General features: G+C 49.2%; 10 protein-coding genes across 10 annotated transcripts; 6 read left to right on the forward strand and 4 right to left on the reverse strand.

The window, feature by feature from the left end:
* Window positions 1-1,149: 1,149 nt before the first annotated feature.
* On the reverse strand, window positions 1,150-3,409 carry N7503_009872 (uncharacterized protein; the record flags this gene model as incomplete). The annotated part of the gene is made up of 6 exons (XM_057069418.1): window positions 1,150-1,980; window positions 2,035-2,369; window positions 2,436-2,584; window positions 2,643-2,896; window positions 2,956-3,335; window positions 3,400-3,409. 6 exons carry the CDS (start codon window positions 3,407-3,409, stop codon window positions 1,150-1,152), a joined length of 1,959 nt encoding a protein of 652 aa, XP_056916029.1.
* A 736-nt stretch (window positions 3,410-4,145) lies between these two features.
* On the forward strand, window positions 4,146-5,514 carry N7503_009873 (uncharacterized protein; the record flags this gene model as incomplete). The annotated part of the gene is made up of 5 exons (XM_057069419.1): window positions 4,146-4,350; window positions 4,419-4,438; window positions 4,503-4,610; window positions 4,677-5,065; window positions 5,118-5,514. The coding sequence occupies 5 exons, from the start codon at window positions 4,146-4,148 to the stop codon at window positions 5,512-5,514; spliced, it is 1,119 nt and encodes a 372-aa protein (XP_056916030.1).
* Window positions 5,515-6,177: 663 nt separating this feature from the next.
* Window positions 6,178-7,722, forward strand: N7503_009874 (putative MFS transporter; the record flags this gene model as incomplete). Its single annotated transcript, XM_057069420.1, has 5 exons — window positions 6,178-6,428; window positions 6,486-7,057; window positions 7,099-7,312; window positions 7,365-7,437; window positions 7,495-7,722. The coding sequence occupies 5 exons, from the start codon at window positions 6,178-6,180 to the stop codon at window positions 7,720-7,722; spliced, it is 1,338 nt and encodes a 445-aa protein (XP_056916031.1).
* Window positions 7,723-7,998: 276 nt separating this feature from the next.
* On the reverse strand, window positions 7,999-10,303 carry N7503_009875 (putative nuclear RNA binding protein; the record flags this gene model as incomplete). Its single annotated transcript, XM_057069421.1, has 2 exons — window positions 10,167-10,303; window positions 7,999-10,077 (listed from the first exon to the last, which is right to left on the reverse strand). The coding sequence occupies exons 1-2, from the start codon at window positions 10,191-10,193 to the stop codon at window positions 7,999-8,001; spliced, it is 2,106 nt and encodes a 701-aa protein (XP_056916032.1). The 5' UTR covers window positions 10,194-10,303.
* A 673-nt stretch (window positions 10,304-10,976) lies between these two features.
* Window positions 10,977-11,657, reverse strand: N7503_009876 (uncharacterized protein; the record flags this gene model as incomplete). Its single annotated transcript, XM_057069422.1, has 1 exon — window positions 10,977-11,657. The coding sequence occupies one exon, from the start codon at window positions 11,655-11,657 to the stop codon at window positions 10,977-10,979; it is 681 nt and encodes a 226-aa protein (XP_056916033.1).
* Window positions 11,658-12,222: 565 nt separating this feature from the next.
* On the forward strand, window positions 12,223-13,975 carry N7503_009877 (retrograde cargo receptor ERV46; the record flags this gene model as incomplete). The annotated part of the gene is made up of 4 exons (XM_057069423.1): window positions 12,223-12,316; window positions 12,450-12,711; window positions 12,786-12,966; window positions 13,030-13,975. The coding sequence occupies exons 2-4, from the start codon at window positions 12,519-12,521 to the stop codon at window positions 13,973-13,975; spliced, it is 1,320 nt and encodes a 439-aa protein (XP_056916034.1). The 5' UTR covers window positions 12,223-12,316; window positions 12,450-12,518.
* Window positions 13,976-14,637: 662 nt separating this feature from the next.
* Window positions 14,638-17,043, reverse strand: N7503_009878 (uncharacterized protein; the record flags this gene model as incomplete). Its single annotated transcript, XM_057069424.1, has 1 exon — window positions 14,638-17,043. The coding sequence occupies one exon, from the start codon at window positions 17,041-17,043 to the stop codon at window positions 14,638-14,640; it is 2,406 nt and encodes an 801-aa protein (XP_056916035.1).
* Window positions 17,044-17,321: 278 nt separating this feature from the next.
* Window positions 17,322-18,816, forward strand: usgS (transmembrane protein UsgS; the record flags this gene model as incomplete). The annotated part of the gene is made up of 5 exons (XM_057069425.1): window positions 17,322-17,379; window positions 17,615-17,721; window positions 17,790-17,962; window positions 18,013-18,406; window positions 18,460-18,816. The coding sequence occupies 5 exons, from the start codon at window positions 17,322-17,324 to the stop codon at window positions 18,814-18,816; spliced, it is 1,089 nt and encodes a 362-aa protein (XP_056916036.1).
* Window positions 18,817-19,396: 580 nt separating this feature from the next.
* Window positions 19,397-22,705, forward strand: N7503_009880 (putative importin 13; the record flags this gene model as incomplete). The annotated part of the gene is made up of 4 exons (XM_057069426.1): window positions 19,397-19,459; window positions 19,513-19,703; window positions 19,797-20,292; window positions 20,357-22,705. 4 exons carry the CDS (start codon window positions 19,397-19,399, stop codon window positions 22,703-22,705), a joined length of 3,099 nt encoding a protein of 1,032 aa, XP_056916037.1.
* A 458-nt stretch (window positions 22,706-23,163) lies between these two features.
* Window positions 23,164-26,589, forward strand: N7503_009881 (ssDNA endodeoxyribonuclease RAD2; the record flags this gene model as incomplete). The annotated part of the gene is made up of 1 exon (XM_057069427.1): window positions 23,164-26,589. One exon carries the CDS (start codon window positions 23,164-23,166, stop codon window positions 26,587-26,589), a length of 3,426 nt encoding a protein of 1,141 aa, XP_056916038.1.
* Between the last annotated feature and the right edge of the window lie 52 nt (window positions 26,590-26,641).

Genomic DNA, 26,641 nt, shown 5'->3' on the forward strand with positions numbered 1-26,641 from the left:
AAAAAAAAAAAAAAAAGTGAACATAAAGCGGACTTCCGTGGAAGAAGGAGGGCAAATCTAGATCATCACGATCTGCTGAGAGGGTGCTATGAGTGAAAATTGAAAAGAGAGACTCATGCAAATGGAAGAATAAGCTTGAAGTGTTCAATTACCAAAAATCCCACCGCGTTATTGTCTCGAATACTGGCTCTTCACGCGCTTCAAGCAGCTTTGAAAGGACAAATCTCGCTAATAAATACAAATGTCTGTATTTTTCACACAATTGCCTAGCCCTGGTCAAGTCCAGGATTATGGGGCAACCGGCTACGGCAATGAAAATATTGGGGAATCTGCACAGTCTCCCTAGTTGATCATCTAGAATAGACTGAGCGAGGGAGAGAATGGCATATTGGTAGAAACTGAAAGTAGATGAACAAAGCACTTCATAATCCTCATGCTCGCTCGAACTTGTCTGGTAATAGTGATATGCTCAAGAAGCTCAGCATAAGCTATCTCATTAACGGCAAATGAACGCCAAGAAAGTGTCCCTCCTGGAGCTGAAGCGACCTCGTATGACAAGGTTGAGTAACTTCCTATTATAGTTATGAAATCTACTTTAAAGGGAGATAGATACAAGACATCGGCACAAGCGGGCTGATCGGTTTATCTTGCAGATTTACGTCCTTCCACTTGAAGAAACGTATATGGTCGACATACAGTCTCCAGGAGAAGGCCTTCTTACAAACGGCTTCTGACAAAGGCCAGACTCTACTGGGTATATTGGAGTCACCTCATGTCCCTAAGGTCTTTTTTCGATGTCTGAAAAGATTCGGATGCTCTATTCAGTCATTTCAATATCAAACTTGCTGGGGTTATTGACCTTCAATTGATGGAATTGGCAACCCGCTATTTCTCGATAAGATATTTTAACGGACTGATAAAATGCATCGAGAGAGATGCGTGCCCAGATGTCTTACGATCATATATATGAAACACCCAGCTTTGAACGTCCCTATGCCCCTTGAGAGGTTCCGAGAGCAGGGTGAAACCCCGCTCTCTAGGACGGAAATTACTACAACAATTACAACAACACGAACGAGTACTCTAAGTCTAAAACTGATTAAGGAAGTATATGGAAAATCAGGAAACACTGACTAGCATAATCTCAATTTACTTGGTTCGCGGCAACGGAGTATCACGATATGCTGGAGGCAAAATTCCCGCCAGTGCAGCCTTAATCTGAAGCGCGAGGGTGCGCGAGTGCCATCGGTGTTGTTGAGTATAGCCACCCATCACCCAAAAGCTATCAAGGCGCAAGTGACGCTTCCACATACCGCGAATTTCACCTTCATCGTCAATTCCCCAAGTCGCGTCGACACGCTTGGCGAGTTCGTGGGGACCGAGTAGGTGCTTGCTTCCATGTGCAATTTCACTGACCTCGGATTGGCTACCACCGAGGATCTCCTCTGCGGTGCCACGGAGGTTACCATCAGAGAATCCAGTGCACCACACGATAGCATCTGCGTCGACAGTGCTCCCGTCCGAGAAAATAAGACCTGTTGCAGTATATGCGACAGGCTCGACTCCCGCCTTAATACCAGCTTTTCTTTCCGCAAGTAGCTTGGTACCACCCACATCGACGTAGTGACCACCAGCCTTCTCGAGCAAATTATGCATCAAGGCCGAGGTGGGATGACTGCTGTCAAAAACAGGGAATCCAGCTGCCTCCAAAGCCTCGTACCGCTTCGGCTCCTTGGATGCGAACATCGCGAACAGCCCGCGAGCGAGCTGGCCATCTACACTTGCCGGTAATGTCAAGAAAAGATTGTCGGCTGCCTCGACTCCAAAGTTGTATGCTCCAAGACTCATCTTGTCGCAGATATAGTCGACAGGGACAATGTATGTGGGAGAGCGGACATTCATTGTGGGTTGAAGACCCGCAGCGTGGCAGTCCTCAAGCACGTCGAAGGCTGTGTTGGCGGATCCAATCACGAGGACAGACTAAGTCGTGGTAAGCATTCCAGACATCTCCAATTTCATAGGGTGCTTGCCTACCTTAGCACCCTTCTCCACCAGTTGCTTTGCATTCTGATATTGTGCCGAGTGGACACTGATCCCCTGGTATAGATTCCTGTCCGCAACCTGTGGCATGTTGGGCTTCTGCGACCCAATACCAGTTGCCAAGACAAGATGCTTGGAGACTGCAGTACGTTGACCACCGGGCACTTGGAATTTGATCCGCCACCTTTGCGTGGACGGGTCATAGTGCGTTGACTGAATCTTCACCGAGTTGATAATGTTGAGGTTGAAGGTCTCCACGTATCGCACAACCTGTGACGCAAGGTCAGTTCGGGAAAGAAGGTGAGGTGTTTGCAATTCCTTGTCGTAACCTGGTTGAATAGGAGTCAATGAGTCAATACATATTATCACTAGATAGATGGGTTGCAATAACTTACACATGAATGGCAGATCACAGAAGGATGTCGGGAGATGGAATCGCATACAGTCGTACCGAAGCGCCCAGTTGTCGCCGGCCTTCGGATTCCGCTCGGCCATAACACTGTCAACACCGAGGGCCTTCAGCCGAGCTGACAGGGCAGCGGCACTACACATTCCAGCATGTTAGCAAGCCGTTTCTTGGGCAGTGTGGGTGTGCGATTTACGCGTTACCGCCTCCGATGATGAAGACATCGGTCTCGAAATCAGGATCATCGAATCGTCTTGCAGCAGCGTGAAGCAAGCTTTCATCTTCAGCCTGTATATCCAGGTTTCCCAGTCTAGTGCTGAGGATCCAGATCTTCCACTCAATTGTCTCTGTGCCCTGATGCTCGGTCTTAACAGGCAAGAAGAGGATCTTGCCTCGGCAAGTGGCGCCAGGAGATTCAGTTCGAAACACGATCGGGCAGTCAATAAATTGCTATGCGATATACATTGTAAGTCTGTGTTCTATTGCGTGTCCATGCGACATTCACTTACAAGGACCGGGGTAGCTGGGAGAAACACAGCTGCGCCATCAACAGCAATTCCCTTCGAAATATTTCTCAGCTTCTCCGTCTCTAGAAGACTCGCTGCAATTACGCCTGGGGTCTTGAAAGTGCGCAAATGGTACGTCAGTGCGAGTTGGTCTTTCCAAAATGCCTGATCAGCATAGAAGCAGGCCTCGAGAGACGCGGCATCATTATTAGCCAACGCAGCATTGAAGCGGCTCAATACAATATTCGCCTGCTCAGTCGCCGCATTGCCAGCCAACGACTCCGAGTCGACCAACCCCGGGACCAGTGCGGGGAGCGGGCATTCGTCCATCATCCTCCGCAAGTCCGCTCGCGGGGGGTACTCTTGCGAGTGCGCGTTGCCATCTGGTACTTTGTGTCAGTCTCCACCGTGCTTCATACTCTCCTTGAAACCTGCTGATTAACTTACTAATAGCCATGGTTCGCTACGTTTAAGGGTGGCAGATCTAGTGGAGAGAGATTTGGAAAGAAAGGAACCATGAGCCCGTTCGCATTTTCCCCCTTAGATCAAATTGGTCGTCGTACATCAACTACGGCCACATATAGACTAGCACGTCTTGCGGAAGCGTTACGAAGTTATCAATACCCGTCCGGTCTAGTGCGACAACGGCTCCCGTCTTCGAATCCTTCAACGGGACTTTTGTCAAAGATCAGCGGGTACGGCGGGCCTTGACTGGCTCCTATTGGCCTCTGTTTCATCCATAGCCTCTAATGAACTTAAATGAAAGTAACGCATACTCCGAGGTTTCTCCATCCCCAATGTTCGCATTTAGAATTTTTGATTTTACCCTCGCGAGACGTACGTAGTCTCAGCCCATGGAGCAGCCATAAAATCGTCGTAGATACTCCGAAGTTAGCAAAGGGATCTGCGACACCCCACCCCAATGTTCGCATTTAAAAAATCTCAAAAAGGATACCGGTGCTCTGCAGAAAGGGTTAGGCCAAGCCCACCACCCATTCCCTTGGGTATCAGGAGCGCATGGCCATGAAGTACTTCGATCCTCGTCAGGGGCTTTCTGAGCTGTCAAAATATGATATCTTCCTTTTTTCACCGTACACATGAGTTGACAGCTCTTCATCGCTCGTGCCACGGGTTTCGTTTTATAACGTGCTGATTTCCAGCCCTTTGGCCCCCTTCGGGCTTTGGCTATCAAAATGTCGCCGGAAGTCCTGGCTGAGCTGCTGGCTGCGCCAGCTCTTGCAGCGCCGGAGGGAGTCACGCCGAACTTCGACAACCCTCCCAATAAAAATGGATTGGCCTGGTTTGTGACAACATTGTGCATGGTCGTGGCGACGATATGTCTCTTTCTTCGCTTATTTGTGCGTCTGTGGCTGGAAAAGAAGCTTCGTGTTGAAGAATGTAAGTTGACATCCATCCCACTTCGTTTTCGTCCTGTTGAACATACAACTAACTCCAGTTCTTTCTAGTCTTGGTTATTCTTGCATATGTATGTCGTCTTATCCTTTCTGTTCCCTTTTTGCGAAATATGGACGACTCCTGACACTCTTCAGGGCGCCTACTGGGGCACGGCCTATGCAGGCTACGCTTTGATCTATACCCCTGGCTACTACGTGCACACTTGGAATCTTCATAACGAAGATCTGATACGACCCCTTTACGTGAGTTCCACCTGGTTGCTCGGGTTCGGTCACACCAGAATTATCCAGTGGCTAACCACGTTCCAGCTGATCCTCATCTACGGTTGCTGTTATTCAGCCACTCTGCCATTGATCAAAACAGCCATCCTGATGGACTGGTGTAGAATATTCGTTCCCATCGAAAGATCAAAAAATCTGTTCTGGGCCGGTTGTATGGTCGTCATATTTCTTCAGTGTGTCTGGGGGCTCCTTTGCATTATCCTTCTCAATATGCAGTGCCGCCCACACGAGGCTATCTGGAAATTCTACCTTCCGAGCAAATGCTACTCACTGCCTGATGTCATGCTCACGTCGGCAAGCGTCCAGGTCGTCTCTGACATTGCAATGCTCCTGCTGCCTCAGCGAATTATTTGGGGCTTACACATGAACTGGCAAAAAAAGATCGGTGTCTCCATAATCTTCAGCGCGGGTATTCTGTTAGTTCTCTTTCCATGCATTGACTTTCATTATAAACTAATATTGGCACAGCGCCTCCGTGGCAGCATGCTTCCGACTAGCCCATACTGTCACTTTCTCTCAAGATTCTGACAGCATGTACCTCATCGGCCCACTTCTGTTCTGGGCCTGCGCCGAAATGGCCTGTGGATTCTTCATCTTCAGCGTACCCTGCCTCTCCAAACTCATCATGGAATCCGGCCTTCCATCCAAGGTGAAAACCTCTCTCGGTTTCGGCAGTAGGTCCAATGAGGCTTCAAATAAGAACTCGGGCTCCGGTCCCCGATACGGGTCGCGTCTGATTTCTAACCCCTCGATCTCCAAGCCTTGGGTGTCTACTGATTCCAAATGGTCTAAGATTCAGGAGGACAGTATTGCCCTGCAAGACGCTGGATCAGAGTCTCAGACACATCTGCATAACGATGTTTAATCCAATGATGGAAAGGCTACTTCTCAAACGATGCGCACGATGGATTTCTCCATCACCCAGGACTCACTCTGGCAGTGATTGTTAGAATATCCTTACTCGTCATACCGAGACAATTTCAAATGGGCTCGTGGTTAATTTACATTTCCTTCCTCACCTTAAGCGTTTAACCATTTATCTTGTTTAATCTCTTTTCACGACATCCTTCTTGGGCCTCTTTATATCCGTTGAACTAGCAATCCATCTACTATTTCAAAAGTCGCTTAAGTTGGCATTACCTAGTGGTCGTCATGCGCCGGCAAAAGTTAAGGTTTAGCTTTCGCAACAGGCCACGTTCTAGGGTTGGGTATCTATGAATATAGGTAGAGTGTGTATATGCATGATCGAATCAAAACTCATCGCAAGCCGCCAGCCCTTCAAAGACTCTCCTTAGCAATAGTGGATCATGCGGACCAGTCATTGTGTCTGGGTGTCTACAGTCTGTAGGTTAGCCCCACCGTCGATTGGAAAGTTTACCCCGCCCACGTTCCCCACGTTTAACCTTCCCAATCTAGTTAGTCACTGGCGCGAAAACGGCCCGATCTGCCGTTTCCCTTTTCATAGGGCATATATATCTCGAGGACCACCAGTCTCACACTGCGTCACTATTAATTGTTACGACTCACAATGAGTACCCAAACTCAGACAGAGACAATTCTTCTCCAGACTCGTGGTTCAAATACTCAAACCCGCGAGCCGGAACCAGATATCCTACAAGACTCTGAACCAAATCGACCACAAACAAAATGGCTGTACCCAAAGATCTTTAGCGCTGGAGTGTCCTTCTTCGTTGCAGGTGTCAATGACGGAAGTCTCGGCTCCCTAATTCCCTACATTATCCGTTCCTATGATATTGGAACAAACATGGTCGCAGTACTGTAAGTAAAAGTATCACGACGTCATCACCACATGAACCTCAACTGACAGTTATACAGATACGGCGTCACATTCTTCGGCTGGCTTTTCGCAGCCATTTCAAATAGCTTTATAGTTCAACACTTGGATCTAGGCGCAATGTTGACAATAGGAGCCTTGCTCCAAATTCTAGCCCATGTGCTCCGCACCTGGATGCCCCCATTTCCGCTCTATGCGGTCACTTTCCTGTTGGCGAGTCTCGGGCAGGCGTTCAATGACACGCATGCTAATACTTTCGTCTCATCCCAGCGAGGTGCACACCGTTGGCTCGGATTCATCCATGCGATGTATATGGCCGGATGTCTGGCTGGACCGTTCGTGGCTACGGCTGTTGCATCGGCTAATGCTGATTCGCAGTGGAATCTTTTTTATATTTTTCCTTTGGGCTTGGGTGTTATCAATCTTGCCTTTGTTGCGCTTTCGTTCCATGATCGGATGGCTGTTGGGAAGAAGCGTCGGGAGGAGAACTCCGAAGTGGGATCTACAGGGAAGACTGCTCTAAAGGAGATCAAAGCTACCTTAAGCACACCGGGTGTCTGGTTGCTGAGTTTGTTCTTCTTTTTCTTCCTTGGCGCGGCGATTACCGCTGGTGGTAAGTACTCATTTTAAGCTTCCAACCATTTTTTTCTTCAGGAAGAAGGCTCACATTAACAGGATGGATGGTCGAATACCTTGTCAAAGTCCGTAATGGAGACGTCAAAGACATGGGATATGTGCCTGCCGGTTACTACGGAGGCGGATTCCTTGGCCGACTGATCCTTGCAGAGCCAACGCATCGCTTTGGAGAACGACGCATGATCTTCATATACGCGGTGCTGTGTGTTGGACTCCAGCTGGTATTCTGGCTGTAAGCATGCCTCGCCTTAAATTGCGTCTATCGGACACTAACAAACCACCAGGGTCCCGAATATCATTACTGAAGCTGTAGCTGTCAGCTTGTTGGGTTTCTTCTCGGGTCCATTCTTTGCTACGGTAAGTTCTACGTTGCTTCGATACATAGGGACCTCTAACATGAATAACCGTACGCAGGGCATATCTGTTGGATCGAAAATATTCGCCCCGGAAATCGTGTCATCGGCAATCGCGTTTGTCTTTGTGCTGGGACAGATCGGTGGATCTATCTTCCCAGCTATTACGGGCATTATCGCTGGTCAAGTCGGTGTCAAAGTGCTTCAACCGATATTGGTTGGCTTGCTTGGTGCTGCGGGTGTGAGCTGGCTGCTACTTCCCAAGGATGCGGAGCTTCATCGAGATTAGACTCTCACTTGCGCTATCACATCATGTAGGTATTCAATATCATACTACAGAGACTTAAATGCTGTCTTGAATCATATCGCTTAAATGCATTGAGGAAGCACAAGAAGGATAACCATAATCATAGAACAAGACAGGGATTCAACAGCCTAAACCCCGGGTATCAGAAAGTCATAACCTCATCACATCACCTGCTAGTGGCGAGTAAAATCATTCAGAGCAAACGCGAGTGGCTCCTGGTCAAGAATAGCCGAGCTCTTGCTCAATGTCACACATAATCTAAAATATATCCTTTGGCCAAAGGAATCGTTCTTCCTTCGAGGCCTGGTCCTTTAGACCCGGCAGTATCTGTTGAGACAGGACTGGCGGAGCAGAGTCTCTTACAGACTTATGTGGTTTGGTGGGCGATTCGGTCACTTTGATGGCGTTCATGCGGAGCTCTTTAGGTAGAGGAGGCACAGGAGGGATGTCCACGTCGTAACTATGTCGCCGTCTTGGGCTAGGTCGTGCTTTGGTGGGTGAAGAGCGAGCCTGGTCTGGGTCGATTTGGCGATGGGACTGAAGATAAAAGGCTTGATGGGCTTCATTAGATGGTGGTGGAGGAGAAGAAAAGTCATAGGCGATAGGGTCGGATTTTAAGGTGGGAGTAGTATAGGTTGTAGAAACAGAGGAGCGCAGTTCCGATCGGTTGCGTTGCATGCGGAGGCGAGGCGGTGATCTTATGTTCTTTGTCATTGGTGAGCGATTGGCGCTAGGAGAGGATCGGGACTTGACATATGAGGACCTTCTATGCATTGAATCCGCGCCTTGGGCCGCGGATGCTCCGTGATCCACATGTCGTGTGCGGTCCACGGACCCCGGGCTGTCGCCGGCTTCGAATTTCTGCAACTTTGAGCGGGGTGGGCTAAGCAGACCGGCGTCGATTAAATAGTCGTATTCGGAGGGGCGTTCGTCGTCAATGTGGTCCGCCGGATTGGGTTGAAGAGGTTTCCGACTAGCGATTGGTTCAGGAACTGTTGACTTCCTTTTGCGGGAAGAGCTTTCCTTACCCATTGAAGATGGTCGCCGTCTTGGAGACTTAGCCGTTGGCTGAGACTCCGGTGAAGCACTTCTTCCCTCCTCAGAAACAAAGGCCTGAAGTTCGGGAGATTGAGAAACGGTCTGCTGATCTAGCAATCGTTCAGATGGTACGCTTGGAAGTGCGCCTGGGACGAATTTTCGCGGGTAGCTCCCTGCATCCATTTCGACGCTCATGGGTCGATAATCTAGAGTCGGAGACGGCAGTCGCTCCTCATTACCACTCAGATGACGAAGTTCTCGTCGCGCGCGCTCCAGCTTATCCTCAAGGTTGCTCACTTTCTTGAGAAGCTTTGACTCGCGTGAGAGCTCCTTGCGAGACTTTTGCCTCCGAACTCCCTGGTTTTCGGAGTCTTCGGACGGATGATCTAGACATGCAGTTGTCGCGGGTGGTTGTTCGTGGTTTTTCATGAATGGAATGCGAAGATCTTGAAAGGACGAGCGCTTGGAAGACTTTGACGGGGATCGTAAGGGTGAGCGAATCGGCGACAATGGCGCGAATTGGGAGGCTGCATTTTGTTTGGGACTTCCATAGCCCATTTTGTCTTGAATTGCTTGCCAGGTTTGGTCGGCGTTGGAGGCGTTGACATTTTGGCTTTGCATATAAGATCCTTTGTTCGTGCCCTTGTAGCCGGCGCGCTTGAGATTCGCATATGCTTCCTCGGCTTGGGTGAGGGCATCTTTCTGGGGGGACTTGTTTGCGTGCTCAGGCGAGGCCTTGCTCCAACCGCCGAATGGATTGAAAGCAGATGCAATTGCTTTGCCGAATCGGAAAATCCCAGATGTACGGTTTTGCGAACCAGGCCCTTTGCTCTCGCGCAAATAAATACTGGGTGGCTTCTCGCTAACGCTATCGCTCATATTCGCCTCAACGAAACGAGACCGCCGGGTAAGGTGATGCCGAGGGCTATTGGTAGACGCTTTATGTCTGTTGCGCAGAGATACAGCCGACCCCCTGGGCGACGCGCGAGGTGAGGCTTTGTAGTTCGGTCCCAAAGATGTATTCCCATTGCGCGAGCTTCGACTGCCATTGCTTCCGTAGTCCGCTGCTTCGTCCGGCAACGGCCAGTCATTGGACCGGCGACGCTTTGCGGACTTCGCTGATGGGGATTTGCAGTCTTCCAGACCGGGTTCCTCAGCATCGTCAAATTGGCCCGAAGTATCAGAGCTCCATGCTAGATCATCGTCGTCGTCACTGCAGCGTAGGTGCTTCCGCGAGGAGCGTTGCTGGGCGGGAGTGGAGTCGATGTCCATGTCGTCTAGTCTATCGGGTCGCTGGATCTGGTCGCGGAAATGTCAGAACTATTTGTTTCTTTAATGCGACCGCAATTTCCCTGGATCAAGGACTAGAAATGTGTAAGGGAGCTCACCATCACGCTGGGCACGTCGTTCATCATCCCTGCTCTAGGGCGGTGCCCTTGAGGAAAGATTTCACTTGCGCTAAGACGCCTCGTCGGAAGGACCTGAAAAAAATAAGATGAAATGCTGGATAGAAGATAAGCGCAGTCAGTAGCAGGAAGCAGGAAGTATGTTGGAAAGATCTGGGTGAGAAATCCGATATTTGTTGGTTGTCTGGGGCATTTGTTTACTGTTTACATGACTCCGCACTTCAAGGGCGGAAGTTTGTTGTGGTACCAACTACCTCTGTTTCCGTGTGGGTCCTACCAAATTTAATGTATCTGCTACACACTTCCTACCCCTCAAAATCCCCATTATCACTACATCATGCATATGTATACCTGCCCAGATGCATCCCAGCCTGAATGAAGGTGCATGAGAGATCAAGAATTTCCCTACATATCCAGGTACTTCCCCTCTCTTGCAAATCCACGACTGAACACCGATCCTGTGGGGAGATCGGGATCCAGGATTCCGCGTGTTTCAACTGAACATGTGCCCGTCGAAGGTGTGGAATGTAGTATCACCCTTCGATAGCATAGAACGGCTGTAATTTCCCGGAAGAATGCTATCTTGCTATCTCTGTAATACCTCTCCTTGGGTGATCCGAGAGCAATTCGCGATATTGATTAATATATATTTCCCGTCCCACGTCATTACTGCGGGAGAGTTTTCATCCACCCCATTGCCCAAGTAGCTCTGAAGCTAAGGTATACATATCAGCTATGGATGCTTCAACGCACAAATTAGATTCGATGTTGAGACTTGTGAATCAAATGAGGTCAGTAAGCCAACATGCCCGTAGTAAAGCCTCCATCTCGAGCCCTTGTCTGCCTGGCTTTCTCAACCAGGGTGGATAGTGTCAAAATCACCATCGTCTTCCATTCTTCTCCCAAATTCTTCTTCAAATATAAGATGCCTCCTTTCCGAGTACCAGGTGCAGCACCAGAATAAGTAGCATAAATGTCATCATAGTCTGTACTACACAGCTCCAAACATAATTTGCCTGAGCCTGGCGATGCCGGTGTGTGTTTTTCTTGTGCCCTCCAATAAAAGTGGCGCTCAATCTCTGTATGACCTTGCTCAGTTGAATAATGTACCCAAGGCATGGACCAGTGATAACCCTGTCCCTTGATCATGATCATCTTCGATTTCGGTCCACCCTGACGGTGCACTTCAATTTGCGGTGCATGAAATTTGTTGAAATGGCAGGTTCCCACGTGAGGTTGGTCTCTATCAGAACCAGCATGCAATGCAAGGTCGGTGTCATCGCCGAAAGAGCCCGTGATGTTCGCATAATAGAGAGGATGGTTTTGGTCGCTCTTTGGACATATCTTCATGTTGATGCGCAGAGGTCCTGTGCGCGTGAAGATAAACTCTTGAATATAGTCCGCTGTCTTAGATTGTGGCTCAACTAGCCCTTGACTGTTTGTTGGAGAGTTGACATTTTCTATTGTCGCCATGTTCAGGTTAGAGATATCGCTCAGCTAATATTGGAAGCGGATGCGCGCAAAAGATGATACATGGCATATGTGGCACCATAGGACCATGCGGATTTATATAGTTCTGAGGGAAACACCTAGTTGCAGCGAAAGGCAGGGCCTGCACTGCCTGCTTTCGAGGCTTACTTTCAGTTCCAAGTGGGCTTGATTATGGAGGGTCCAAAATATAGGATTAGTACTTTAGCCAAGAGTGGCTTGGGGCATTTCGAGGCAGTGAGGGCAACGATTAATGCCGTAGTAAGTGGGGGTCACGGAGCCGACACAGCCCGCATAAACTATTATAAAACATACATCACGCCGCGATCAATCCAACTATGAAGCTTGAGGACTGTTGATAAACTTCAAGATGAATCTGAATATTAATAATTTGACTATAAGATTTCCAATGACTCGATAGACGATGGTCACGCGATTCACAATGATACAAAGCTCAGTCATGTGATATCCACACTGAGTCAGCATTCCCCACCAATCAGGGGTTGTGTTCTGTCCTTTCAGAATGGAGTAATTCCAATACATTCAAGATCAAACCGACCAGCTTGCAACAGCTCTGCTTCATGACTGGCTTGCCGGGATTCCCTCAGGCACCAAGGGCATTTTAATAACCTCATCTGGTCCAGGTACGACCCGACCATGGCTCCCCATCCATTGTTCTACTATAACCCTCGGCGCAATCCTCCATACTCAAGCTACTCAATTAGCTTGCGCGTTCTTAGTCCACTTTGCTAACCTGTAATTTTCTTTGACCTCTAGGTTACGTGTCAATCTCAACTATCTTTAAAGGCCTGGCGACCCGTTCCTTGTCGTCAATTGTCTGGCGAGATGCCCGCAAAGTCGCGATTCACAAGGCTAGATGCCTTCGCCAAGACCGTTGAAGATGCGCGCATTCGCACAAACTCCGGCGGTATTATCACAATTGCCTCATTGCTAGTGGTTTTGTGGTTAGTCTGGGGAGAATGGGCTGACTACCGCCGAGTGGTGGTCCACCCGGAGCTTATCGTGGACAAGTCGAGAGGTATGAGACATACCTGCATACACGCCATTGGATCTTATGGAGGGGTGGCTGACATTGGACACTTATGCATATAGGCGAGAGGATGGAGATCCACTTGAACATGACCTTTCCCCGGCTGCCATGCCAGCTCTTGACATTGGATGTCATGGATGTGTCTGGTGAGCAGCAAGTGGGCGTTGCGCACGGTGTGAACAAGGTTCGCCTGTCCGCTGCTGCAGAGGGAGGCAAAGTTATCGATGTCCAGTCATTAGACCTGTAAGTGCCACTCCTTGGAGCACTGCTCGATTTTGCCAAAGCACCAACTGACGCGACAAATAGACACTCCCCGGCTGATGCTGCCACACACTTGGACCCCAACTACTGCGGTGAGTGCTATGGAGCAACTGCGCCCGCCAATGCGGTTAAGGAAGGCTGCTGTAACACTTGCGACGAAGTCCGTGAGGCATATGCGCTAAAGTCATGGGCCTTCGGTATCGGAGAGAACGTGGAGCAGTGCACCCGGGAAGGATATGGTGAGAAACTGCAGGCCCAGCGCCGCGAGGGATGTCGCATTGAAGGTGTCCTCCGAGTCAATAAGGTGGTCGGAAACTTCCACATTGCGCCCGGTCGCAGCTTCACGAACATGAACATGCACGCCCACGATTTGGAGAACTATTACCTGGACAGTCAATCAGGCGTTGAGAACGTGCACACAATGGCGCACGAGATCCACGAGCTTCGATTTGGTCCTCAGCTCCCAATGGAGCTTGCTGAACGTTGGAAATGGACTGATGATCACAATGTCAACCCGCTTGATGGAACCTCCCAGACTACGGACGTACCAGACTTCAATTTCATGTATTTCCTGAAGATCGTTTCGACATCCTACCTGCCCTTGGGCTGGGATCCGACATTCTCATCTGCCATCCACAGTGCCTACGACAAGGCGCCTCTCGGCAGCCACGGCCTTGCTTATGGAGCTGCCGGCAGCATTGAAGCCCACGAGTACTCTGTCACTTCGCACAAGCGCTCCCTCAAGGGTGGAAATGATGCTGCTGATGGACACGAGGAGCGTATGCATGCTGCGGGTGGTATCCCCGGTGTCTTCTTCAACTACGATATCTCTCCCATGAAGGTCATCAACCGGGAGACCCGCCCCAAGACTTTCACTGGCTTCTTGACTGGCGTTTGCGCTATCATCGGTGGTACCCTGACTGTCGCTGCGGCTTTGGACCGTGGCCTCTACGAGGGTGGTATGCGCATTAAGAAGATTCACTCAAACTAGATCTATTTTCTACTCGAATATGGTCTCACTTGGAAAGAAAGAAGAACATATCGGTTTCTCTCTGTTTGAGCCGCCGTTAGGCATTTCTTGTCTGTAAGCATGGGGAGAGCGGCGAGGTGAAGTTGGCACTTGTGGCGTTTTTGGGATACCTCTATACATTGATTTTGTTCTTTTTTTGTGCCATGGGTTCATGTATGTATCCCTCCATCAAATAGCAATGGCTTTTTCTCGGTACCTACATTATTACGTGCTGTAGCCTCCTGGATCGCTTCAGGGGTGGAGTGCCTTGTGCCCAGCTAGAAGGCCATACGATTACAACATGAATTGGCTGTGTCCGGGAGATATCAGCCAGAACTATATGTATACAAAAAGGTATCAATAACTTGATCACCAAAGATCAGAGTCTGACCCAAGGTCTCATATTAAGTATGCAGCGCTAGAGTACAAAGTGTCATAGGCGTATTGCCCCAAGTCCAACCCGTGAATCGTACAGGCCGATGTCCAATAATCATAAACAAAATGACGTCGTCATGTCAGATGAAAGAAAAGGGAAGTATTAAATCAAATAAAGGTGCAACAGTCACATAGAAGAAGAAAGAAGAAGAAGATGAAGAAGGAGGAGGGAGTATTAAAACAGAAAATGGGCACAGAACCAGTACCACCTAGTCAAGGTCCCATGGATCGAGTTTCCTCGTCATTTGAGCGTCTTCGTATTCAGACAATGTTTCGGAAGATGGTTCACGCTCCAGAGGAAAACTGAAGTCATCTTCGGGCACCTTGGTCTTGGAAGATGATTGTGATCCGGACTGAGAGATGGCTTTGGTAGAATTGACAGATGGATTGATGACAATGCGGGCGGCGATATGGAGCAAAACGATGAAAAGGGAAATGGGTGGCACCAGCACAAGAGTCAAAGCTTTGGAGATCAGTGAGGCAGCTTCTTCTCCAGGGCTCGGCCGATATATAGTAGAAGGGGCCGGCATCGGGGAGACGTCACGTTGTCTGGTCGCCTGTGCTCGGCGACGGAACTCGGCACTCATATGAGTGAGATCCGAGGGAGACGTGGATCGTGTTGTGGTTTGCTTCGAGGTCGACGGAATACTCAATGAAGGCCGAATTGGATCCTCTCGTGCCATTTGATATCTGTCAATATTGGAAGGCTTGTCTTTCGAGAATGTGCCGGCATTAGAGACTGCGCCGTTGATCATATCAGATGGCATTGAGTATGTGGGCGGATATACTGGTGATGAATCTTGGTCATGAGCGATCTTATATTTCTGTACCCTGCTAGGAGAACCCAAGGAAGTGGCATGGGTGGAAATTGAGTCGGATGGCGAGTGAGGTTCCGCTGAATGAAAAGATTCCGGTGTGGACGAGAACGAATGGTGGGGATGAATTCCAGATTCAGCAGCAAAAATTTCCTCCACTGGCTCATCCTTAGAGAATTGGGGCTCTGTTTGAGCCTGGCCTTGGCCGAGTTGAGTCACTTCTCTCTCAAAAACATGGGACTCAGTAGGTCCAGCTTCAGTCTGAATAGGGCCAGTAAGCTCATCCTCACTCTTCGAATCAGACTCGAAAGGGGCATGTTCTTGGCTAAGATCTGGGGATCTCTCCTCAGTAGCTTTGGATTCCAAAGCATCGGCTTCAGAAAATTGTTTGACAAGACCCGCTTCATGCTGGTCGATTGGGACATCCGTAGTTACTTCAAGCTGAGTTTCATGTGACCTGGTGTCAATATCCTCAATACTTGGCTCAGTAGGCACCACTGCTTCGCTTTCAAGATGACGTTCAGCCTTGGTGCAGTCATAGTCCGCGCAAGCCAGCGAACTTTCGACCTCATCTTTCTCGTCGTCAACAGGCTCGTCTGGGTTAAACATCACCTCAGCAGGCCCATCATTTACTTGAATGGAGACTGTGGGGTCGGACTGCACTTGTAAAACCTCAGGGTGTGCAGTAAACTGAGGTTGCGCGAGAATAGATTGAGTGAGCGGAGGCGCAGTTTCAGGCACATCCACACTCCCAGGCTCGGATTGAGAGACATGGTCGGATTCAGCAACAGGCTTGGATTCATCAACCAGCACAGATTTGGGCACAGCCGTAGATTCAACCGTAGACTCAGATTCAGCCGCAGGCTCAATATTGCGCTGTTCTTCTGGAACTGAAGGAACATCAAACTTCGCTCGGATACTACTGAATGTCTGTGGCGTTTCGGTAACTGATCGTCGCATAAGCCTCGGTTGTGCCGTAAGATCAGATATGCTGAGAGAAGGCGATGTGTCACGCGCTTGCAAAACGGTCAAAGTTGTTCTGTCAGACCCCTCTGGTGTTACTGCGCTATCATCGGTTGCAGCTCCGTCAGTGTCATCTCCAGTACTGATAGAATCAAGCCATTCTGGTTTGACTTCACCGGGAGAGCCTTTGTCGCTCCCGGATGATACCGCCACGCCCTCTTTCCGTCCCTTAGGGCGCCAGGCTTTCTTGCGCCGAGGCGCGGTAGCCTCCTCCGGTAGCTCAACAGTGAATTCTCGTTTGAAAGGACATGGCGTGACTTCATAGCGGAGTACTGTTGGCAATGCGATCTTCAAATCATCTACCAGCCCTTTCTCCTCCTGGGTTTCGTGGGGTATTTCGATGCGATAATATGTGAGAGGGCGAATGCGCAAGACGAATTTCGAGACTCCATCTACACACCAGCACTGTGAATTCTTTAGAATCGCATGGACGACATTTCCACATTTCAGGAACACGGTCAGCCCATGGACTTTCTCAAGTCTCAACGGCGCAGTTGCGACGGTTCGCTCCGTCGCAGAGCGCCAGGGGAGTGTTTCGATGGTATCGACGGGATAATCAAAATCGGTGGGTGCGGAGCTGGACGGGATCGGGGCCAGTGCCCTGGGAGCAAAATGAACTATCTTCGCGGAGGGATGATAGAAGATGACGTTCTCCGCGACATTTGGATTTGGCGCCCCGGAACCGCGTGTCGACTGCGGGATTAACTTCGTGGGGAAAGTAACGGAGCGTCGGACGGAATGTATCTGACCCAAGGGCTCACTTTGAGGCTCGGGCATTGTCATAAGTGGACAAAGCGATACCACCGTAAGGTGAACACATTGGTGGTTGAAGGGTCGTTATCGGCGCAATGAGCGCGTGCCTTTTTGCGTGGGGAGGCTGATATTATTGCCTCAGGCCACAAGCCACATGTGACATGACGCAGCTCCATCTTTATAAACGGTGGATGCCTGGCAATTTGTTCTTTCTAACCTCCTTGATTGCACTTGAGAATTTGAGACATCAAAATAACCTAGAACACCTCGCTGCTGGTGTGAGAATTTAATCGGGCTCGATCATGTCGAACTTCGAGCCCAATGCCGTCATTCGTGGCTTCCAGCTCACCGTGGTAGGAAGTCTGTCTCCCATACTCCTTTTGTGCAGATCAAGGCCTGCAGACATGAAAATCCTTTTAATTCGGAACTCTCGGCACACGTAAAGTTTGTGGGGCGTCGAATGGATAGCTCGTGGGCCCTTGAGTAGTCCAAGTGTGTGTTGCCTATTCTAAGGGCCCACCAGGGCAGCTAGTTGGAGATTGCGAATTAGACCAAGCCCCTATGTTTCTTGAAAGCTGACTATTATCAATTGCAGCTGTCCGCGCTCTAAAGAATCCAGATCTGTTCAAGCATGAGCACTTCCGTCAAGCAGCTATAGCAGTTGCCGTTGGGATTGTCATCCAACTAATTATCCAAATTCCGGTATGTCCGCTTTTTGAAGCTGTCTTACCAGTAGCATCTGGATATGGAATTCTAATATAAAATTCTAGATAATCAGCCTGAAGTTTATTCTCTACATTGCCTCCTGGATCATCGACCTGGAAAGCGCAACATGGGACGACGATCTTCTCAAGGGCCTGGAGTTCTTATCCAAATCTGTTCTCCAAGTGCCGTTCCTTCTGATGACCTTAATGGGCCATCTTACGCCGACTCTTGATGAAATGTAAGATTATAGGATCCATATTCGCCATACCATTACTGACACTGGTGAAGATTCATGCAATCCATCCACTGGGTGGACGCCACATACGCTCAGAAACACAAGTCTGAGGATCCCAACACTTTGCGTGACATGTACTACCCCAACCTTGAAATGTTTCCTGCAAAAGGAGGCCCTCGTCAATCACGCCCCAAAATGGAGGTGTTCATGATCTTTGCCAATCGCTATGGCAAGAAAATTGGGCTGGGATTAGCTGTGTATTTCCTGTCCATGGTCCCTATTGTTGGTCGCTTCGTTATGCCGGCAGCCAGTTTCTATACCTTCAAATCGCATGTCGGCACTGCGCCAGCCGTTGTTATCTTTGGTGCTGGACTGGTTCTCCCCAAGACATACATCATTCAGTTTCTCCACACCTACTTTGCATCAAGAAGTCTGATGCGCGAACTAGTGAGTACTAGTGATTATTTTTCTGGTGAGAACCGACTAACAAAGACTTCCAGCTTGAACCGTACTTCCGCCGTATCAAGTTCACTCCGGAACAGAAAAGCCGCTGGTTCCGCGACCGTGAGGGCGTTTTATTCGGCTTTTCGTTTGCCTTCACCGTTGTTCTGAAGACTCCCTTCATTGGTGTGGTAATGTACGGCGTTGCTGAGGCATCTACAGCATACCTTGTCACCAAGATTACTGATCCACCACCATCCCCGGCTGAGAGCGAAGGTTTCGCTGAGAGTCAAGTAACTTGGAAGAATAAACATGACTTCCTGCGTCTGCCACTTGACCACATTGATAAGCTCAATGTATCTAGTCAAGACAATGTCAAGCACGACTCGGTCCCTGAGGGAAAGAAAACTCATTGATCGATGGGGTGGATCAAGGGGGATGATGCGGGTGGGGAGCTGTGTGTCGGTCAATTGTATGTAGGGGACGTTTTGTGGCAAGATAGCCATCATAGAGTACCAGAGAGTACTTTCAAACAACTTATTTCAGACTTTGCATTCTCCCCCGCCTTATCTTTTTCTACATACTACGTATCACAGATGGCTTAAAACCTCAATTTAGATTATCCGACAGTAACAACTTTCAAACGTATTTAACCCGTGAATTCATATTATTGCATTGGGCTACTGTAACTGTTTTGTTTTCTAGGCGTGAGCGCCCACGGGATATAGCAAGAGACAGCTCTTTAACCTGGAGTCGAGAGTGCGAGAGGCTTTATATTGTTGAGTTGAAAGTATCTCACTTCTTACGCTGGCTAGGTGCAGATTGCTATTGGCTGGTAGAGAGTAGCGGATATGATGGTGCATCCTCAGTTCCCTGGTCACTGATAGATGATTGGCTATGGCGGGGTTTGATCATGTGACTAAGCCCGTTTATCACCACGTGCTGATACGCATTGTATACTCTCTCATCCCACTTTCTTTCTCTTCTACCTCAGCAATGGCGACGCGTTCCTCAAACATGGGCCCTGGTCCCACAGAGGCCATAATGGAAGCTCATGCGGTAAATGGTACCATCGGTATATTGATTTGGCTGCGTTCGCTCACTAGATTCAGTTAGTAACACAACTTTATGATCCCGCAAACCAGCGCAACCCAACCAGAATCAATGAAATTCAAACCCGGTTACAACAATTACAGAAAGGCGAGCATGCATGGGAAATTGCAGACTCTCTATTACACGAGAATTCCACCCATCATCGTTTCATGGGAGCTCTTACCTTTACGGTGAAGATCAATGTTTCTGGGTAAGTTTTTCAGATAACATTTCAAATGCACTCGAGCTTCAACCAAGCCTTTTGTTACAAGTTTGTTTTTGTTATTTCTAACTGTAAATATAGTGGTGAAATTGGAGAGCCAATGACCTGGCAAATTCTGGAACGTCTTGTCAATCACTTCATCACAATTGTGAATGAAGGTGAACAAGCTATGGTAGTCAGGAAACTTGCTTCGAGTCTTGTTGCAGTCTTCCGGAATTCTGCAAGCTCCTGGAAAAGAGCCATCTGGCAACTAGCCGCAAGTCTTGCGCATGGTGGATACGTCGCCGAGTCAGATTCGCAGACAGTAGACTTCGTGAATGGAGTCTTACCTGTTCTGAATACCCAGAAAGCTATAGCACTGGTTTTCTTTTCGGTCGCATTGGCTGAGGAAGCTTTGCGTCTAGAGGCTGAACCTCAGGATTTGGTTGGCTCAGTCATTGAGCGAGTAGTGGAAAATATTGGCGATGCTTTCTTGCTCGTCCAATACATCATACGGCAGATCGCATACCATGCATCTGAAGCTGGCAGCGAATCTATGGAATCCACTTTAGGTAATGAAGCTATGGGCTCATGGAAGGTGAGGATATTCTTGAACATGAATTGATCGTGAGGAGGTGGCTAATTCTGATTTCCAATTTAAGACCTGGCTCAGTGTCTATGGTAACCATCGCCATTCCGGGGACAAGCAAACCCAAACTCTTGCAGTTTCATGTGGCCAGGATATAATAGAGGCACTCAGGTTGCCAACATTCAACGAAAGCGCAGCAACTGTGCTAACTTCAGCCCTTGAGACCCGCTCCTGGGCCTTTGATAGTCACTCTATCTTCACCATGTCGCAGATTCTTTCCGACTCGATTGTCACAAAACACTTGATCGCAATCGCTGACGAGAACGAGGATACCGACAGCATGACGTTTGTTGATCTTCTTGTGGCATATGTCTCCCACGTGAACTTTGATCTCTTCAGTGACCCAATGAAGCCCCAGAACACTCAAATACTTGCCATCTTGCACAATATCTTCAAAACACCAGGCTACGCCGCCATTGATGAATCAGCCACAACCCGGGCCTTGGAGTACTGGGGCGAGATTGCCGAATGCCTCCCAGACAAGCTAGAATCTACCGATTCAAGATACCAAATAGTTAAGGCACAAATGGCCCAAGTCGTTCTAGGCATGTTCAATAAACTGCTGTATCCAAGTCCCAGTGATCTGGCTGACTGGGGTGATGATGAACGGAGCGAGTTTAATGCGTTCCGCCATGAAGCCTGTGACTATCTCCTGTCGGCATATCCGATTCTGGGCGTGGAACTTGTCAGCGTTTTCCAAGAAAGTGCTACCACTCATCTTGAAAAGCTTGATTGGCGAGGCTTCGAAGCCGCTATGTTCTGCCTTGCTCAGCTATCCGAGGCGGTCGATGAAAATGGCCATGCAGATCAGTGCTTGGACTCCATTTTTGGAAGTAATGCCTTTGCACAACTGTGCCTTGGTGGAGAGACCGGAATTCCGCTCAAGGCACGCCAAACACTTGTTGACTCGTTCGGTAAATACGAGTCATACTTTGAACGCCACAGCTTCCTCTTGCCCAGTGTTCTGAATATCCTATTTGAATCCCTGAATTTTGAGTCTTGTGCCCAGCCGGCTTCGCGGTCTATTTTGACACTTTCAAAGTCATGCTCTCGAATGCTGACTACAGAACTCCCTACCTTCCTTGATCGATTAGATCAATTCCGAACCAAACCGACGGCAACCGTATCTACTATGCCCCGAGTTCTCGAGGGAATTGCAACAATCATACAGAAGTTGGACTCAGACCAACAAAAAGTCCAAACCCTAGAGAGGATTCTGGGATTTTTCGTCCAAGAGGCCAATAAAGCCCGTGAAGAAGCAGCTGGCTCTGCATACGATATCGCTCGGGTCCACGGCCATCTTGTCTTAAGTTGCATTGCCAGTCTGGGTAGGGGTCTGAGGTCTGAGGGAGAAGACGTAATCAACGTCGATGCTGCAGAAGAGCAAAATCCATATCCACCATCATTCTGGAATGTGGGCCCTGGAGCCCCGTCGCAACAGCTCATCATGGAGGCGATGCGACTCCTTATCGTGGATTTCCCTGTTGACAGCGGTATCATCGACTCAGCTTGCGATATTCTCAAAGCTGGCTATACTGAGTCATCCGGTCTATTCGTTTTTCCTCCGTCATTGACAGTCGACTTCATCAAAAGCTTCCCACTGGGGATCTCGGGCACAGATGTCATCATGGCCACGGCATCTTCGTTCCTAGCGTCTCATGGCTCTCATGCCATGCAAATTCGAGACCAGGCCGTGGAACTGATTATCCACGTGGCACAATTATTCGCTTCGATGCTTGACAACCCCGACATTTATGATCCTGAAACTGCCAATGCCGGCATTGATTTCCTTGCACGCCTTTTGCCCAAATACTACGCTATTCTGTTCTCCCTCACTGAGCCACTCCCTTCCGCCGTTGGTCCCGTATCACAAGGCACGCCAACCTTTGCCCTTTTACTCAACTTTAGTCTCCACGCCTTAACCCGGCCAGAACCTCTCGTCCTTCGTTCTGGAACAGCCTTCTGGATAGCCATGATGGACCTGCGCGGTGGATCTTCTGAAGAGACCGTGGCTCTTGATCAAGTTCTCGAGCGTTTCATCCCATCTTTATGTGAAACATTGGTGAGGCAAATTGCAGGTCGCTGTGCACGGTCTGACTTGACTTTCCTGAACGATGTGCTTCGGCGAACCGTTTTCAAGAAAATGGCACTCGCAAGGCCAAGCCTTACCACTGCTCTCAGCGCCCTGGATGCACAGGTCACCGATGCAAATGGGCAACAAACAACAGTCCTCTCAGCGCAGGACAAGTCTCGGTTCTTGGAATCTCTAGTTGTTGCTAGAGGGGCGAAATCGCCTTCGCTAGAGATTGTGCGGTCTCTTTGGTTGAAGTGCCGTGGAATGGCCTTCGATTATGCTCAGTAACATTAAGGACGTGAGGCTCCAGATTGTAAACTTATCACTGGACTATGACGTGAATGATCTTCCAATCACTTATCTTGTGTTCGACCCTCACAACAATATCTAGACGAAGCATAAATATTCATCAAGTAAAGATTGATTTGACGCACGATATTCGTACTGCATTGACCTGTCCTTCTAAAAGTCATATTCAACCTATCTATGGGTACTCGAGCCTAAGGATACCTAGCTGGTCCTGGAAGTTTATACAGTCCCCGTCGCTTTTCTCCTTTCTGCATCCAATCTTGCCAAATGAGGAGGCCACGTGACCGCGCGCCACTCCGCGTGCATGGTAAGGTGGATCCGTTCATCTGCGACCGATGTCATCATCTTCTCCAACTTCATGAGCTACACACCAGCCCGCCCACGAGGATTAGCTCACCTCATTCACGCATATTGTGTGAAGATTGAAATTCACAAGCATGGGTGTCACTGGCCTTTGGACGGTGGTGCAGCCTTGCGCTCGACCTATCAAACTCGAAACCCTCAATAAGAAACGGTTGGCTGTCGACGCGTCGATTTGGATCTACCAGTTCCTGAAAGCAGTACGTGACAAGGAGGGAAATGCACTGAGAAATTCACACATCGTCGGGTTCTTTCGCCGGATATGCAAGCTTCTGTATGTCGGCATTCGGCCCGTCTTTGTATTCGATGGTGGAGCTCCAATTCTCAAGCGGGAGACGATCAACAAGCGGAAAAGAAGGCGCGAAGGACGGAGGGAGGATGCATCTCGGACGGCTGGGAAGCTACTCGCTGTTCAAATGCAAAGGATCGCTGAAGAGGAAGCGGAGACACGGCGACAAAGCAAAAAGCGTGTCCGCGGAGACGAGGAAGAAGACATTGGTGCTCCCGTGTATGCAGAGGAGCTCCTTTTGACCGACAAGGAAAGGCAGCAGAATCGGAAATTCAAGAAGAAGGACGCCTATCACCTACCGAACCTAGATACCTCGCTGGAGGAGATGGGCGCACCTAATGATCCCCGAATCATGTCACAGGAAGAGCTGGAGGAATATGCGAGACATTTTCACCAAGGGCAAGATATCAATCTCTATGACTTTTCCAAAATAGACTTCGATAGCCCTTTCTTCCTAAGTCTTCCTGCTACAGATCGATACAATATCTTAAATGCAGCTCGACTCCGGAGCAGACTCAGGATGGGTTATTCCAAGGAACAACTGGATGTCATGTTCCCAAATCGCATGGATTTTTCTCGGTTTCAAATCGAGCGAGTGACAGAACGCAATGACCTAACGCAACGACTTATGAATATCAATGGCATGAACGGGGAGGAAGCATATTACAAATCTGGACAGCGTATCGCGGGCGAACGTGGCAGGGAATATGTCCTCGTAAAGGATAGCCAGCATGAGGGAGGCTGGGTTCTGGGTGTGGTGGGGAATAAGGACGAGGGACAAGAGGACAAACCGATTGATGTTGATCAAATCGGCTTGCCAGATGTGATGTCTGGGTCTGATGAATCGGATGAAGAGTTCGAGGACGTACCGATCGAGGGTCTCAACCGCCTGCCTAAGTTACCCTTTCTCCAAGAGGGTGTCTTCGATTCGTCGCTACAACGATCGCAAAAGGATTCTGACACGAGCAGAGTCCTACGAGAATCTCGAAGACAAGAGGCTGAAGATGACTCGCTTTTCGTACCAAGCGAGGGGCCTCTCCTTCAGAATGATCATAATCGAGATCTTGAAAGCTATTTTGATAATGATGAAGACGATGAGCTCCAGAAAGCCATATCCCTGTCTTTACAGCCCAATGAAGAACATGATGATGAAATGCATGATATTCCAATCAATCGACCGATGGACACGGTGCCGCACCCTGAAGCCTTGGATCCAATGCTTAGTGAAAGCGATGATGATGGGATGGATTTTGCAACTGCAGTGGCTCAGACAAAAGTCTCTACGACCAAACATCGGCCACCAAATCCATTCGATGGGCCTCTCCCCTTCGAGTCCATCAAACTGACCAAGGTGCCCAAAGATGATCAACCCACCCACATTGATGAGGACGCCGGTGGATTCCTAAAGGAGTCATCCCAGAAGCAAAAGGCAGAACCTTTGCCACCATGGTTCACAGGCGCGAAAATAAATGAAGAATTCATTGTAGACCCAACGGCTGATAATTCCAACGATCGGAAGGAGTCGTTAGAGCCTGATCATCTATTTCTATCTAACCGTCGCCCAACGGAGGTCATCGATGTCGATGAGATGCCCGACACCAAAGAAGTAGTTGAACTGGATGGAGATGAACAAGCTGAATCCAACACGGGCTCAACTATGCAAAAGAAGGCTACCCCTGAAACCACCGATGTTTTGATACCAGAGGCTGTCGATGTGAATTTGAATGGAGAGCCACCCTTTGACGGAAAGAAGGAAACCAGCACCAGAGAAGAATCCCCCACCAAGCCATCCGTCGAAGTTGAATTCGAAGACATAGCTTCTCCGACACCGGGGCCTCTCGATATTGAGGTTCAAGACGGAGCTTTGCCACCACGCGGCGAAATACTCGATGACAAAGAGCAACGCTCAGAAGCCGCACAAATCGAGGATTCCCCCGAGCCAGAGTTTGAAGACGTCTTACATGAACCCCCACAAGGCCCCGAAATCACTGTGGTCTCCAAACCTGCTTCTACTAACCAGCGCGCTGAGCCACTGGAAGAGCCTACTTATCCTGGGCCAGTTTTGGATGATTATGGCGAGTACAGTGACCCGGAGGATGAAGAGCTTATGCAGCAGCTTGCTGAGGAATCTGAAGAGCATGCCCGGTTTGCTCAAAATTTGAACTCGGCCGCGCCTATTCAAACCGCATTTGACTACGAGCAAGAGCTCAAGCAACTACGGAACCAGCAACAGAAAGACCGACGTGACGCAGACGAAGTGACTCAAATTATGATCAACGAGTGCCAGCAGTTGCTCAAACTCTTTGGACTGCCTTATATCACAGCACCCATGGAGGCCGAAGCGCAATGCGCCGAACTAGTCTCGTTGGGTCTTGTGGATGGTATCGTTACGGACGACAGCGATACGTTTCTTTTCGGTGGGACTCGGGTATACAAGAATATGTTCAACCAAAGCAAATATGTTGAATGCTACTTGACCTCCGACTTTGAAAAAGAATACTCCCTTCACCGCAAAAAGCTTATTAGCTTCGCCCACCTACTGGGGAGTGATTATACCGAGGGCATTCCTGGTATTGGACCCGTGACGGCGCTCGAACTAATAACCGAATTCTCCAGCCTGGAAGAGTTTCGTGACTGGTGGACACAACTTCAGATGGGCATCAACGACCCAGATGACAAGCATCTCACCTTCCGAAAGAAATTTCGCAAGAAGGCGTCGAAGATCTTTTTGCCCCCTTCTTTCCCTGATGAGCGGGTAGAGGCTGCCTATCTCGAACCAGAGGTTGATTCTGATCCCTCGCAGTTCCAGTGGGGTGTGCCAGATTTGAATGGCCTGAGAGGATTTCTCATGTCGACGATCGGTTGGAGTCCGGAGCGCACGGACGAGGTACTGGTGCCTGTGATCCGAGATATGAATCGCAGAGAGGAAGAAGGTACCCAGTCGAACATCACACAGTTCATGCAAGGCGCTCAGGGTGCCGGAGCATTTGCGCCTCGGGTCCGTAGTGGCGGGGCCAGTCGCATGGAAAAAGCTTTCGGCCGCCTTCAACGGCAAGCTCAGATATCCCAAGGTTCACCTAGTGAGCCAGTGGAGAATGGGGCTGACCCCACTTCTGCATCTACATCCACATCTGCAGGAAAGAGTATATCGAGTAAAACGGGTAGGGGTGCGACCAAGAAACGGAAGACTCGCGCTACCTCTCCCGCGTCCTAGCTATAGCATTTGCGAGATAAATTTGAAAGGATAGATGAAAAATACATGAGGA

Source organism: Penicillium pulvis (assembly GCF_028828015.1).
Source record: "Penicillium pulvis strain IBT 33274 chromosome Unknown scaffold_8_segment0_segment0, whole genome shotgun sequence".
NCBI classification, from domain to species: Eukaryota; Fungi; Ascomycota; class Eurotiomycetes; order Eurotiales; family Aspergillaceae; genus Penicillium; species Penicillium pulvis.